The sequence below is a fragment of the Anguilla anguilla genome, chromosome 17 (assembly GCF_013347855.1).
Source record: "Anguilla anguilla isolate fAngAng1 chromosome 17, fAngAng1.pri, whole genome shotgun sequence".
Taxonomy (NCBI): Eukaryota; Metazoa; Chordata; class Actinopteri; order Anguilliformes; family Anguillidae; genus Anguilla; species Anguilla anguilla.
The window spans coordinates 13819065-13830845 of NC_049217.1; the positions used below are offsets into that span (position 1 = coordinate 13819065).

Sequence of the window (11781 nt, forward strand, 5' to 3'; positions counted from 1 at the left end):
GACCTGTTGAAGACCCGTAGAGGATGAAGTATTTCCCTGTGTACCCAGATTTCCGATCTCCCAGTCTCATTTTTCTCCACCTGGCATCAAAGCCGTAGCCTTCGAGACGGGAAGACAAATGAGACGACGAGTCCGTGGGAGACTCAATGAGGAGAACAGCTGTTGATTCCGGCAGCTGACCCAGAACAGGCGTGAATTAGCTCAGGGGGGCAAATTTCTCAACCTAAATCCCTTTCAATTCAAATCGCTCCAATGCCCAGACCCTGTAAAATGGTCACGTCACAAATAGCCCCTGGTGTCCTTCTGCCCACAACTGGAAAATTGCTTTTAATCAGACGCAATTTTGTTTTATGTTTGCCGTTCAATGCCCCTGGCCAGACGTAAAAATGGAAACCCATGTCGTTACACAGCGAGCTAAGACACCTTGTTCCTTTTCATTGAGAGAACCAGCTCCATGTACACAAGAAGACATTTCCTGTTTCAAAAGAAATCTCTGCAAAGCCAGATTGCATTTTGTACTTAAATCTGGCACACAGTGAGCCCCCTAACGTTGTGACCAATTTTAACAGAAACAGAATTACCTTCTTCATACTCCTATTTTAAGGAGTAAGGTAAGTGTGGCAAGTAGATCTTTCCTATATATAAAGAATAGGCCACACACACACACACACACACACACGTGCACATGCACACACACAAACACACACACACACATGCATATATGCATGCATACGGTTAAATGTGACAGTATTGGGGCAGTGACATTTTTGTTATTTTGGCTCCGTACTCCAGCACACTCAGTTGACATGAAACAATGCATATGACTGTCAGGTTTAATATGAGGGCATTTACATCCATATTGGGTGATCCATGTAATTACAGCCCTTTTCATACCTAGTCCCCCATTTTAGGGGACCAAAAGTAATTGGACAAATGAATGTAATCTGAAGTAATATATACACACATTTTTTCCCCAGTAGATATTTGGTAGCATACAAAATTTATATTTATATCTGAGTTATGTCTCATGCTTCTGTTAAAAATAATAATTGAGTCACAGTAATGTGTTATGCTAATGACACTGAAAATACGTTTTCAATTATCGACATATAACTACAGGAGTCATCAATTATGAAACCCAGCAATTGCTTTGTCCAAATTTACCCACTGTAGAGATCCACACTGAAATACAAAGCATATTTTGAAGCAAACAATACTGTTTTTTGATGTAGTGGTGTTTTCACCTGTCAATATGTTTACCAAAATATATTCCACTTGAAATCACTTTTCAAAGTACAGCTGCTTAAATAAGCATCGGTCCGTCCCTACATACCAAACAATGCTGCATGTGCTTCAGTTAGCAATGTTCTTGAGGTCACTTATCTTCTTTCCCCAAAGGCTAAAGGGCCATAGAGTCATCTTGTAGCTTACAACAGTTTTCGCCATTTAACGCAATCCACAAAAGGACGCTGACGATGGTCAATCTACGGTGATGCAGCACACGGTACCCTCCTCTCTCTGGAAGAGATGATTACGATTACAGGTTAGAAGCCTGTGTGACCAGACATGTCCCTGAAGTCTCCGTGGGCTAACACGCCGTGAAGCGGTACCTGCTGACCGGAGCCGAGCGTGGTCTCGCACGTACTGCCGTGGGAGTACCAGTCGGAGAACCGCTCCTCCAGCCGGCAGCAGATGGCCTCTCCGTGCTGCCCGGACTTGGGCTGCTTACTGGCGAGCATTTTGGGCAGCGAGTCAGAGGTGGACGACCTGAAGAAGGTGAGGCACCTCTGGCGGTACTTGGTCTTGATGACCTTGGCCGAGCGGTACAGGTCGCCTATGAAGCAGTAGCAGATGGGGTTTAGGCTGGAGTTGGTGAGGCCCAGCCACTGGGCGAAGGACTGCAGCTGCAGGAGCCAGGGCGGGGTGTCCGCCTCGTGGTCGATCCAGATGTCGGCCACGTAGAGCGGAAGCCAGGAGACGGCGAACAGCAGCACCAGGGCCACCACCATCTTGGCGATCTTCTTGCGGGCCTTCAGGCGGGAGGAGAGGGCGGCCTGGCCACGGGCCTCGAGCTCGGCGAAGTGGCGGGAGGCGTGCCACAGCTTCCGGCCGGTCAGGAAGCTGATGGTCAGGTTGAAGGCCACGGGCACACAGTAGAGGGTGACGAAGAGCAGGACGTTGTAGGCCTGCTTGAGCCTGGCCTGGGGCCAGATCTCCCGGCATATGGGGAAGACGAAGGGCAGCTCCTCGATGGGCCGGAACTCGTCCCGCTTGTTCATGAAGACGAGCGGTGAACAGATGCCCGAGGACAGGACCCAGACCACCGCGATGGTCCAGAGGATCTTCCTCCGGGTGAAGAAGGACCGGGCGTTCAGCGGGCTGTGGACGCTGTAGTAGCGGTTGATGCTGATGACGGTCAGGCTGAGGACGCTGGCCGACACGGACACGGCCTGCGTGAAAGGCACCACCCGGCACAGGAAGTCCCCGTACACCCAGGCCTTGTAGATCTTGTAGCCGAGGGTGATGGGCATGCAGACGCACACCACCATCAGGTCGCACACGGCCAGGTTGATCAGCAGGCTCCGGGTGGCGCTCACCCCCGGCAGCCTCTTGCTCCGCCTCCCTGTGAGGACTCTGATGGACATGATGTTCCCCGCGAAGCCCACCACGAAGGACAGAACATACATGGCGGTCAGGGCGATGGTGGTGGGCTCCCAAATGGTGAGCAGGAAGAGCCTCTCCAGCTCGCCGCTCCCCTGCGGGAAGGAGTCTTCGCTCCAGTTCCTCGCGTCTCCCAGCGACGCGTTACCATAGCGCGGGGAGAGGAAGGACTGCCGTGCCCCGGGGCCAACCAAAGAGCCGTTCATTTTCCGACTTACGCGCTGCACCGCACCAAGACCACGGGTCCTTCGGCTTGTGACTCAAACAATCCCAGAGGTTGACTGAGAAGATGTTTCTATAGCTTCCTAGCCTCTCTCTCACCAGCCAGTGGAGAATGTCTAGTCTGCTGCCTCAGCTGGAACAAAGACAATCCGATGTGTTCAGTTCTCCCCTACCTTTTCTCAAAAACTAATCACTGGAAAGAATATTATCATACACCTATTTTAACATATATGTTTACATATGAAAGGCTTTTCAGCCAGTTTTTAAAAAAATCATAACTTACAACAGAGCTCAAAACTACAAGGCATAAGACATGCCATTTTCTTGCGATTTTTGTTTTGTTTTGATTTATTTATTTATTTTTTGAAGGGAGAGAGTTTGTGGAGATTTGTTATCTAGTTTGTTATATTTTAACAAAAAGATCGTTTTTATATAAAGTTTCCTAAAAATATATGTTATAAGTATAAACAATTCCTTTCTGATTAGTGCCGTCGAATTTTCACATTTCTTGCTAGTTTTCCTTAATGTTCGTCATTTTAATATTAGTTCACTGGGTTAATGAGTGGTCCTCGTCAAATTACGAACAATATAGGCTACTGAACTAGCATTCTCCACTAGTTGCTTCAGCAAACACGATTATTTCCGAAACAAACATGTAAATAAAATGGCTCAATAGCACACCAATATATGGGAAGGGTCACCTCGTAAGGAAAGCTAAATAATGGCATCATAATGCAAAGTCGTAGTTAATATTGAGCTAACTTCCAGAATTCTAACAATTACTTCCTTATCTAAGTAATAATATTACGCCATAATTAAAACCAGTAGACTGTATTTCTGAACATTGCATCAACATACTACATATTATCGTTAATTCAAAAAAAGAATAATTATTTAAAAACTAAGGATGTCTTCATACCCATTGTGTTTAACGCAGTTTGCTATGGTCGCGGTCTGGAAATGTCGACAAAGTCTTCATTTCATTTTGTCGCAAAGCAAAAATGGTATTACTAAATTATAATGTCCCATAGTCCAGGATTGTTGCACTGTCCTTGTCGATGTCTTAGAATGACTGGGCGAATGTCTGGGCGCCTTGAATCCTGTAAGACGTTGAAGAGACTTCCCGACCCCGATGCTGGGCGCAGAGGTAAGTCCCTTATGCGCAAAGATACCTCTGCGATAGTTAAAAGCAGTGACTTTCCCTTCCCTCCTTGCGTAAATCTGACTCACATGTTACAAAAGCATACTGGATCCTAATAGCCTAACAGTCATTCATGGAAGCAACAGACTATTCGCGGGAAATGATTTTTACGCATTGGCAATTTGTAAACTCTTTCGCGAGCCACATTCGGAAAGTTTTTACGGATTAATTGTATAAAATGAAACCATCAAAATATCTGAGAGAAACGATGCATTTCTAGAAGTAGGGGCATTGTTTTTAACGTGTAGCCTAATGAACATTTAATTTAAAAAACAATTAGATTGGCGAAATTACATCAATGACACAGCATGGATGTAACGATATTAATAATCTTTAATGTATGCATTATGTTGGATAGTAGTTAGGGGCACATTCGGTGTATCGCAATGGAACTAAAGAAGACTATATCGTAAGAAAAAATGAGCCATTTATATCGTATAAAACTCGCGTGCAAGGGCAAAACGCACAGATCACTCAGAATATGTTCTCATATTAATAATGTCAATGCACAGATTAGCTGGGATTAGTCGCTGGCGGACAACACGCCATCTGCCCAGTTGACTTTAATATTCCAGTCCAACTGCTTTACATCTCAAGGCGTTTTGGAATTTGTTTCCCAGGCGAGGAGCTGTACTTAACATGACTTGCGTCAGGAAATATCCATATATAAATGCACTGCATGAAAAATAAGTATGTAAACGGTGAAGCGCTCTACATAAGAATATCTGCTCATGCTGAAAATGTAAACAAAAATGTTTTTATTATATCAAACCGTTGTCACATTCCACTAATACAAAGATGCGTGTTCACGATAGGCAAACGCGCATGCTGGTTGGGTAGCAGGCACTGCTGTTGTATCCCTGAGCTGTTTACACCCTTGACCCGAATTACTTCACTAAATGTCCAGCCATGTAGGAATCACATGTAATAATAAGCACGCGAACACTCAAGATAAGAGTGCCCAGTAAACAAATCAACAGTAATAATGCAATTTGCAGTGATGCACTGTGCTTCGGTGATAGCAGTGTGCATTAGGAACTCATTGGGAGCTGTCCTTTCAGTACCACATTGAAATACAGATTAGCTGGTACTGGGAAGGAGAGACATTATGTATGCTGTCATTTATTAAATATACAAACATATATTCATGATGGCTTGTTATGAAATATTGCCATGTAGCAGTGCTTTGTTGTTGGAATGTGGGCACATTTGAATCATAATGAAATAAATTCCGTGACAATTTAAGGACCAAAGTAACTGGAATTCTTTTTTGATATAGTGGGTTTATAGGTTGGTTTGTTAATAATGGTGAGTTGTCGCATTTTTATAATGGTGAGAGAAGTATTGAATGTGTGCATTATTAACAATGAAAAGAAAAGGAAACATCACACTTGAAATGTGTCTTCCACACACAAACTGAAAAGCGTGCCTGTGAAAGGTTGTTGAACAGGGTTAACATACATGTAACTCATTGTGGAAAGGGACCATCATTCATGACAACTCCAAGCATGATCATATTTTAGAGTTTATTTAAAGAGCATCATTTTAAAATATGGCCTTCGGATATTTCAGCACCATTGTTGAAAATGCTGGTGACCCCAAGCAAAATCAACATTCATACATCTCCAGGAAAATTCCAATCAAATGAGATTACCATCATTATTAAAGATTCAATAACAAAAAATTCTGAGACGCTGATTAATCCACGTTGTGAACAAACAAAACTTTCTCAAAAGAGGGCAGCAGCTTTGCATATAGACAGGAAAGCCCCCTAAGAACTCATTTTGCTTTAATAAAAAGGCTTTTTCGTGATCTCCAATGAGGAGATGTTGACGTCGTTCGCCACCTGCACTTTGGTGATGGTCTTCAGGTCTTCCACACGATGCTTGTACTGCATGACCTTCGTGTCGTCAATGTAAACATGAAAGCTTTCATTGTCAGAGTAAATTTCGATCTGCAAAAAAATAATAAAATAAATAAAAGGGAGAAGATTTCAGATCACTTGCATTCACCATGATTCAGACCCTGCTTTACCTCTGTGGGGGTGTGGTTGGTGAAGTTAGATGGACATTAGCTGAAATTAGCTACAGAACAGGTCTTCCCCAAACATGGTCCAGAGTCCCTCAGCTTTTGATTCTGGGTTTGTGATTTTAGGAGACCTCCTACTTCTGATAACACACAAAGAGCATGCTGCTTCCAAGATGCCACTGTGTCTGTCTCATTACAAAACCCATCTCAAAAACTGTCATTTTTTAAATTTCTTTGCCTGTTCTCCAAGGTCTCTTGTCTTGTGTGGAAGAGACAGTGATTATCCACACTGTTACTGTGGAGCCAAGTTCAGTCAACACAGAAACATTCAATAAATTACAAGTAAGAATTATCTTCAAGAAGGTACAGAGGCCCATTTATAATAATCAATAAGTGTAGCATTAGCCTAACAAACAAAAATTTGCATTGTCACAGAAAGTCTATTTGTACACAGCTATACATATAACATTACCCAAAGGAAATCCAAAGAAAGAAAGAGAAAAATAAAAGAAATCTAAAGGGGGTCAGGGGAGATCTGAAGAGGTAAAGCATCAGTCTGTGTTGGATAATGGTCGAGGTTTCTGCTGTCCTGAGTGCAGAGGTTCATTCCACCACTGTGGGGCCAGGGCAGACAGGAGACGTGACCTGGAGGTACAGGCACGCCAGGGGGAGGTACCTAACACCCAACCCAGCCATAGCACGGAGTACTACAGATCTTTTGGTGTAGCCAATAGGCTAGCACCAAGTTTTTGAGCCATTAGACTAGCAGCATGGTTTTTAGCCAATAGGCTAGCACCAAGGTTTTTAGCCAATAGGCTAGCACCAAGGTTTTGAGCCATTAGACCAGCACCAAAGTTTTGGGCCAATAGAATAGCGCCAAGGTTTTGACTTTCATGGGAGCTGACACTGTACAAGTTATGGTTAAGAAATTAATTCTGATGTACATGCACAGAAACTTGTCAGGAGGTCCCACAGGCCTGCTTGGTTCTGGAAACCCAGGAGAGGGGTGGATCACCTGGAAGGGCTCCTCTGTTCCAAAAGGGAAGTTGGTACACCTCTCCTCCTGCCCCCAGCGGTTGGACATGAAGGAGTTGCACACAATGTCAGATTCCGTGAAGCGAGGGTTGAAGTGGAAGGCTATCCTGTCATCGCGGTCGCATAGGAAGTTAATATCAAACCTGAAGGGTCACACGAGACATGCACAGAAAGAGATGGTCTCAATGTATGAGGCCAAAGTCACAAGAGAAACAGTCACAGAAAGGTCAGTGTGGGGACACTGGGAATCTCTACTTTCCCTATGCATGCAATGATCGATTATCACAGTTTATTCATCTTCATTTAATCAATGAATCAATGCTTTAACTGTTTTGCAATCTGTAAATCAATGCGATTAAAAATTAAATCTAGCGTACTGATGACAAACTTTGGCAGAGTTCATTTATCATTGCCTGCAAACTACAGAAGCCCACGCATTTTAATTTGGAAGTAATTTGGATTTATTTCATTGTTAATTTAAGAGGCAGTAGTTTTCAGAGCACAGACCATAAGCTGCTCCATGGCCTGCTGGGAGTTGTAGGCCACTCTACTGTACCCCATGTTCAGGCCCTGTATGACGCGTGGCTTATTGTGCAGAAGCAAGGGCACGTCAAGGCCCTTTCCTTGTCTGTCATCGTGATTCTCGTTAAGAGCCGCTGCCTTGGCAGCACTTCTCCGGAAATGAAAAACCTTCTGTGCGCCATAATTTTTTGACCTCCTCGGCACATTCACTGATATCAGCAGATACCGCCATCTCTGACTGTCTAGAAAGTGTATATTTTCACAGCAGTTGTTCCCCCTGTACCCTGTAGCTCGCGGCATAACATAAGCCGCCATTTTTCTGTTACTGTACAGTCTAGTACCCACTTTGTGTTCATCGGAGCGTGTGTCAGGTACAGCCAGATGAGCCAGTGCCTGCCTTGTCACAAATCCAGTTCTGTAGCACAGCCTTGACTGTAAATAAAGTCTTGCTCCTGTATTGCTTAGCAGTGAATTACAGAACTCCGCAGGCATAGTGGAGTGACTTCAAATGAGCTATCCTGCAGTTGTATCATGTGCTGTTGTATCATGCAGCCCATAAGATGTTGGATAGCACCCAAAATGGTTCTTTAATAATCCTAAACCCAGGGAAAGTGTCTGATTGGACAAGACCAATAATTGCTCTGAAATATTTTTGAGGGCCTGCTAGTGGATGTGTGATTGTTTAACCCTTTAAGTCCATATTCGGGCCAGTGTGGGTTTATTTGGATTCATTCGATATACCGTTTAAAAGTGATAAAACTCACAGTTCTATCTCTATAAACAATTTTATGGTGCCAATGTTTTAGTGACACCGGCTACCTATTTTGTAATATGTGGACTGGTAAAAGAAGCGTGGGGGTTCTCAACTTCTATTAATTTTTGAAATCTACAAATGACCTGAATAACTGTAATTCAGTGTTTTTTTTTATCATAGCAAGGATCCAGCGAACAAGTCATTATTTTTAAATGTTAAATGTATTTTTATTATAGGGCCAATCATGGACATTAAGCTAGATAGATATGAAAGTTTCTTTAGGGGAATTGATCTTAGGCACCTAATAACACCATGTCCCTTCAGACATAAGCTTGAGCACGCTTCCAGAACATTCTCACAGCATCACGCACGGTTCACTACCTGCAGCGTGCGCTGGAAGCCCAGTTCTTACATTAGCACTAAGAAATAACTCAGCCTTGATGTCAAAAGCATTCAGATGGAAACTATTCCCATTTGTGCCGGTGACCCTGGATAAATACAAGGGGAAGTAAATTGGAACATCGATTCCTCTCTGGCTGTACAACGCAGCTCTGCGCTGATTGAACATTGCTCATATTTGTCATTGTGAATAGCGAGCGCTGTCTGCTTTAGCAACAGGAGCACACAGGGAACAAAGGACAAAAATACATTAAAACATCAAATTTTCAAGAGGGTCCTTGATTCTTAATATATAAATAAATAAAACTTGCATAGAAATGCATTCATAAACACACACACACACACACACACACACACAGGTGAAAGACCTGAATAAATGAGTGGAGAAACATAATGAATGCAGATGTGTCCATAAAGGAGTACTACATGATACAATTAAGCAATTAACATTCTATCATGCCCTGTGGCATGCATAAAAATGCTAAGCAGGCCCAGTTGACCTCGATCAAGATGGCATGAGGAAAATAATCCAAGTGACTTTGAAAGAGGGTTCATTATTGGGGCACGGATGGCAGGGGCTTCAGTCACAAAGACTGCTCAACTGGCTAGTGTTCTGCATTTAGATCTGTGGGAAAGACATCAGTAAATAGGGTCGGAAATTAGGGTCGAAAGAGTACATTCAATGACCACGTTGCTTGTACATTAGTGCGATGTGTAAGGAAAAACAGAAAAGCAACCCTTCCTCAGGTGACTGAGAATGTCAATTCAGGATGTGAACAGACTGCGTCAGCAAGAGCAGTCCGTAAAAAACTTTGTGTCACTGTCAAAATACTTACGGACTACACTATATATGCATATGAGGAATATATTTGCAACACAAATGTATTATGCATAAATACCTATTTTCTGCTTCTTAATATGTGCGTAATTAAAAACGTACTTTGATGAGGGTATTGATACTGCTTTTTGCATTTGTAATATGAATATTTTAGCATTCCTGAGAATAACACTGATGTTCTCCACTACTGTACATTGCTCTGGGAAAGACTGTCTGCCAAGTGACTAATATAATTTTGTGTAATCTATTTTTTATTTTACAAAATCTGGTTTTGGTGACATTTCCCACCGTTGTATATGCATGGTATTATGCATGACACAGCAAATGATGGCTGAAAACTTGGAATGTGTCTTTTATCTCTTTTAGTTCTCTGTGCCAATGGAATCCTTTTAGCCTACCCTAGATCATAACTTACTTGCTTGCCTCAGATGGTGGCTCTCCTTTCAGAATAATGCTCCATCCGGGACACAGGCCGTCAGGACAGGACGCCTCAAACTAAAAAAAAGGGATCGTGACATTATTTAAGTAATAGGTTGACTTTCAAAGAAAAAGATGTAATTTGATCAGCGGTGCATTTTGCCGATGCCCGATGACGGCGGGAGCTTGGCACTTCCGAATCTTGTGACCCATTCAGTTCGTCACGAGCGAACAGAATTACGTTAAAAATGGAAATTGAAAAGTGAAGACGCACCCACCCCTCCCGCGTCACTGACGCGTGCTTCCATTCATCATGTACGGGCGCTCTTTCGGTGAGATGAAGCTTTTCAATAACATTCTCTGAAGTTATCTTCTATGTGCCGAGTCGTAGCACGGCACGTCTGCGTACCGGAGCCTCTCAAAAACGCAAGGACATTCCTTAGGAGATGTTTACAAGCAGACTTTTGACTTAACTGCTGGATTAGGCCATCGGAAAAAAAGTTTAAGCAAGAGTCACATTTCCAAACGCTTCCGAATGTAATAGAGGTTGCCTTTTGAGATCTGCACTGTTAGCGATTATTATGAAATACCTTGTCGATTAGTGATGTGAACATTGAAATAACATGGGTCAGCTTCAAAAAAGAACACTTGAAATTATTTTTCAAAACTAACGCACATCCATTTATTATTATTTTTATTTATTTATTATTATTATTATTATTATTATTATACCCATTTCCATATGCAGGCTGTGCTTGGCTGTACATTTCCTAACCCAAGTCAGAGCTGCACCAGCTGCTGATAGATATTCAGTTTTTTTCAACACTGCAGCATTGAATCAGCAAACAATGCACAGCCTCTCATTCCAAATCTTCTATTTGCAAGCTGGAACACTGAGAACCCATCTACTCCACCTGCGCAGTGCAATTACATTTGATTCAAAATAGGCGGTTAGACTGTGCGCCTTCTAGCCTAGACAGCACAAAGTAGTGCTTTTATGTATAATTATTTATTATGGATTTATTTGCTTGGTTCTTTGGTTGTTTGCGGTGGTGTGCGCCATTAACACAATACCCATTATTTGACATTTTGCCAAGTTCTTAAATAATTATCATCCTCATCATCATCAACAACAAAAACAACAGCAAGAGCAATAAACAAGTACAATGCACATCAATATGTAACCCAAGTTATACAACAACGTTATATAATTCATAACAATGAGCGATTAAACTTTGCTGAGGTTATGCTCATCTTATTAAATGTTCTTGAATAATAATAACAAAGCTGCTTCTATTGAAAGAGATGAGAACAGTGAATCTGCCCCAGCTTGGGGGGGGGGGGGGGGTGGGGGTGGGGGTGGAAACCGTGGAAACCGCTGCACACCGGTGGCGGTGATGTAAGCTCCTTACCCGTAAAGTCATGCTGTCTGCGGGGGTCTCTGCGCTCCCTAATTCAGAGCTCTGGGCTGGCGCTGGTTCAGGCCTGGGGGGACCCATTTAAAGAGCGCACCGGGGTCACGTGATTGGCTGGCTTTAGGGGGGATGAGGCCGGTCAAAGGCCTTTGTCTCTGCCCAGTCGGGGCCGGCTCTGTCCCTCCGCTCTTTTGAGGTTTTTCTGCACACCGCACGGAGGCATGGATTTGTGCCTCCCCATTTTGCAGCCAGCCTTTATACTGACATAAAAGCCACAGATTGATGGAAT

General features: G+C 43.1%; 2 protein-coding genes across 2 annotated transcripts; both read right to left on the reverse strand.

Annotated features, from left to right (window-relative positions):
* Positions 1 to 981: 981 nt before the first annotated feature.
* LOC118217259 (gastrin/cholecystokinin type B receptor) lies at positions 982 to 4031 on the reverse strand. The gene is made up of 2 exons (XM_035399126.1): positions 3803 to 4031; positions 982 to 3016 (listed from the first exon to the last, which is right to left on the reverse strand). Exon 2 carries the CDS (start codon positions 2865 to 2867, stop codon positions 1545 to 1547), a length of 1323 nt encoding a protein of 440 aa, XP_035255017.1. The 5' UTR covers positions 2868 to 3016; positions 3803 to 4031; the 3' UTR covers positions 982 to 1544.
* Positions 4032 to 5788: 1757 nt separating this feature from the next.
* grifin (galectin-related inter-fiber protein) lies at positions 5789 to 11549 on the reverse strand. Its single transcript, XM_035396965.1, has 4 exons — positions 11490 to 11549; positions 10076 to 10155; positions 7128 to 7290; positions 5789 to 6038 (listed from the first exon to the last, which is right to left on the reverse strand). The coding sequence occupies exons 1-4, from the start codon at positions 11499 to 11501 to the stop codon at positions 5874 to 5876; spliced, it is 420 nt and encodes a 139-aa protein (XP_035252856.1). The 5' UTR covers positions 11502 to 11549; the 3' UTR covers positions 5789 to 5873.
* Positions 11550 to 11781: the final 232 nt, after the last annotated feature.

Bases quoted from the DNA above. Each gene is read 5' to 3' on its own strand.
- LOC118217259 (XM_035399126.1), bottom strand. From the start codon at position 2,867: ATGAACGGCTCTTTGGTTGGCCCCGGGGCACGGCAGTCCTTCCTCTCC.
- grifin (XM_035396965.1), bottom strand. The intron at 7,291-10,075 runs GTAAGTTATGAT...GTGACCCTTCAG, and splicing joins CCACCATCTGAGGCAAGCAA to GTTTGATATTAACTTCCTAT. The intron at 6,039-7,127 runs GTGATCCACCCC...ATTTTTTTGCAG, and splicing joins GAACAGAGGAGCCCTTCCAG to ATCGAAATTTACTCTGACAA.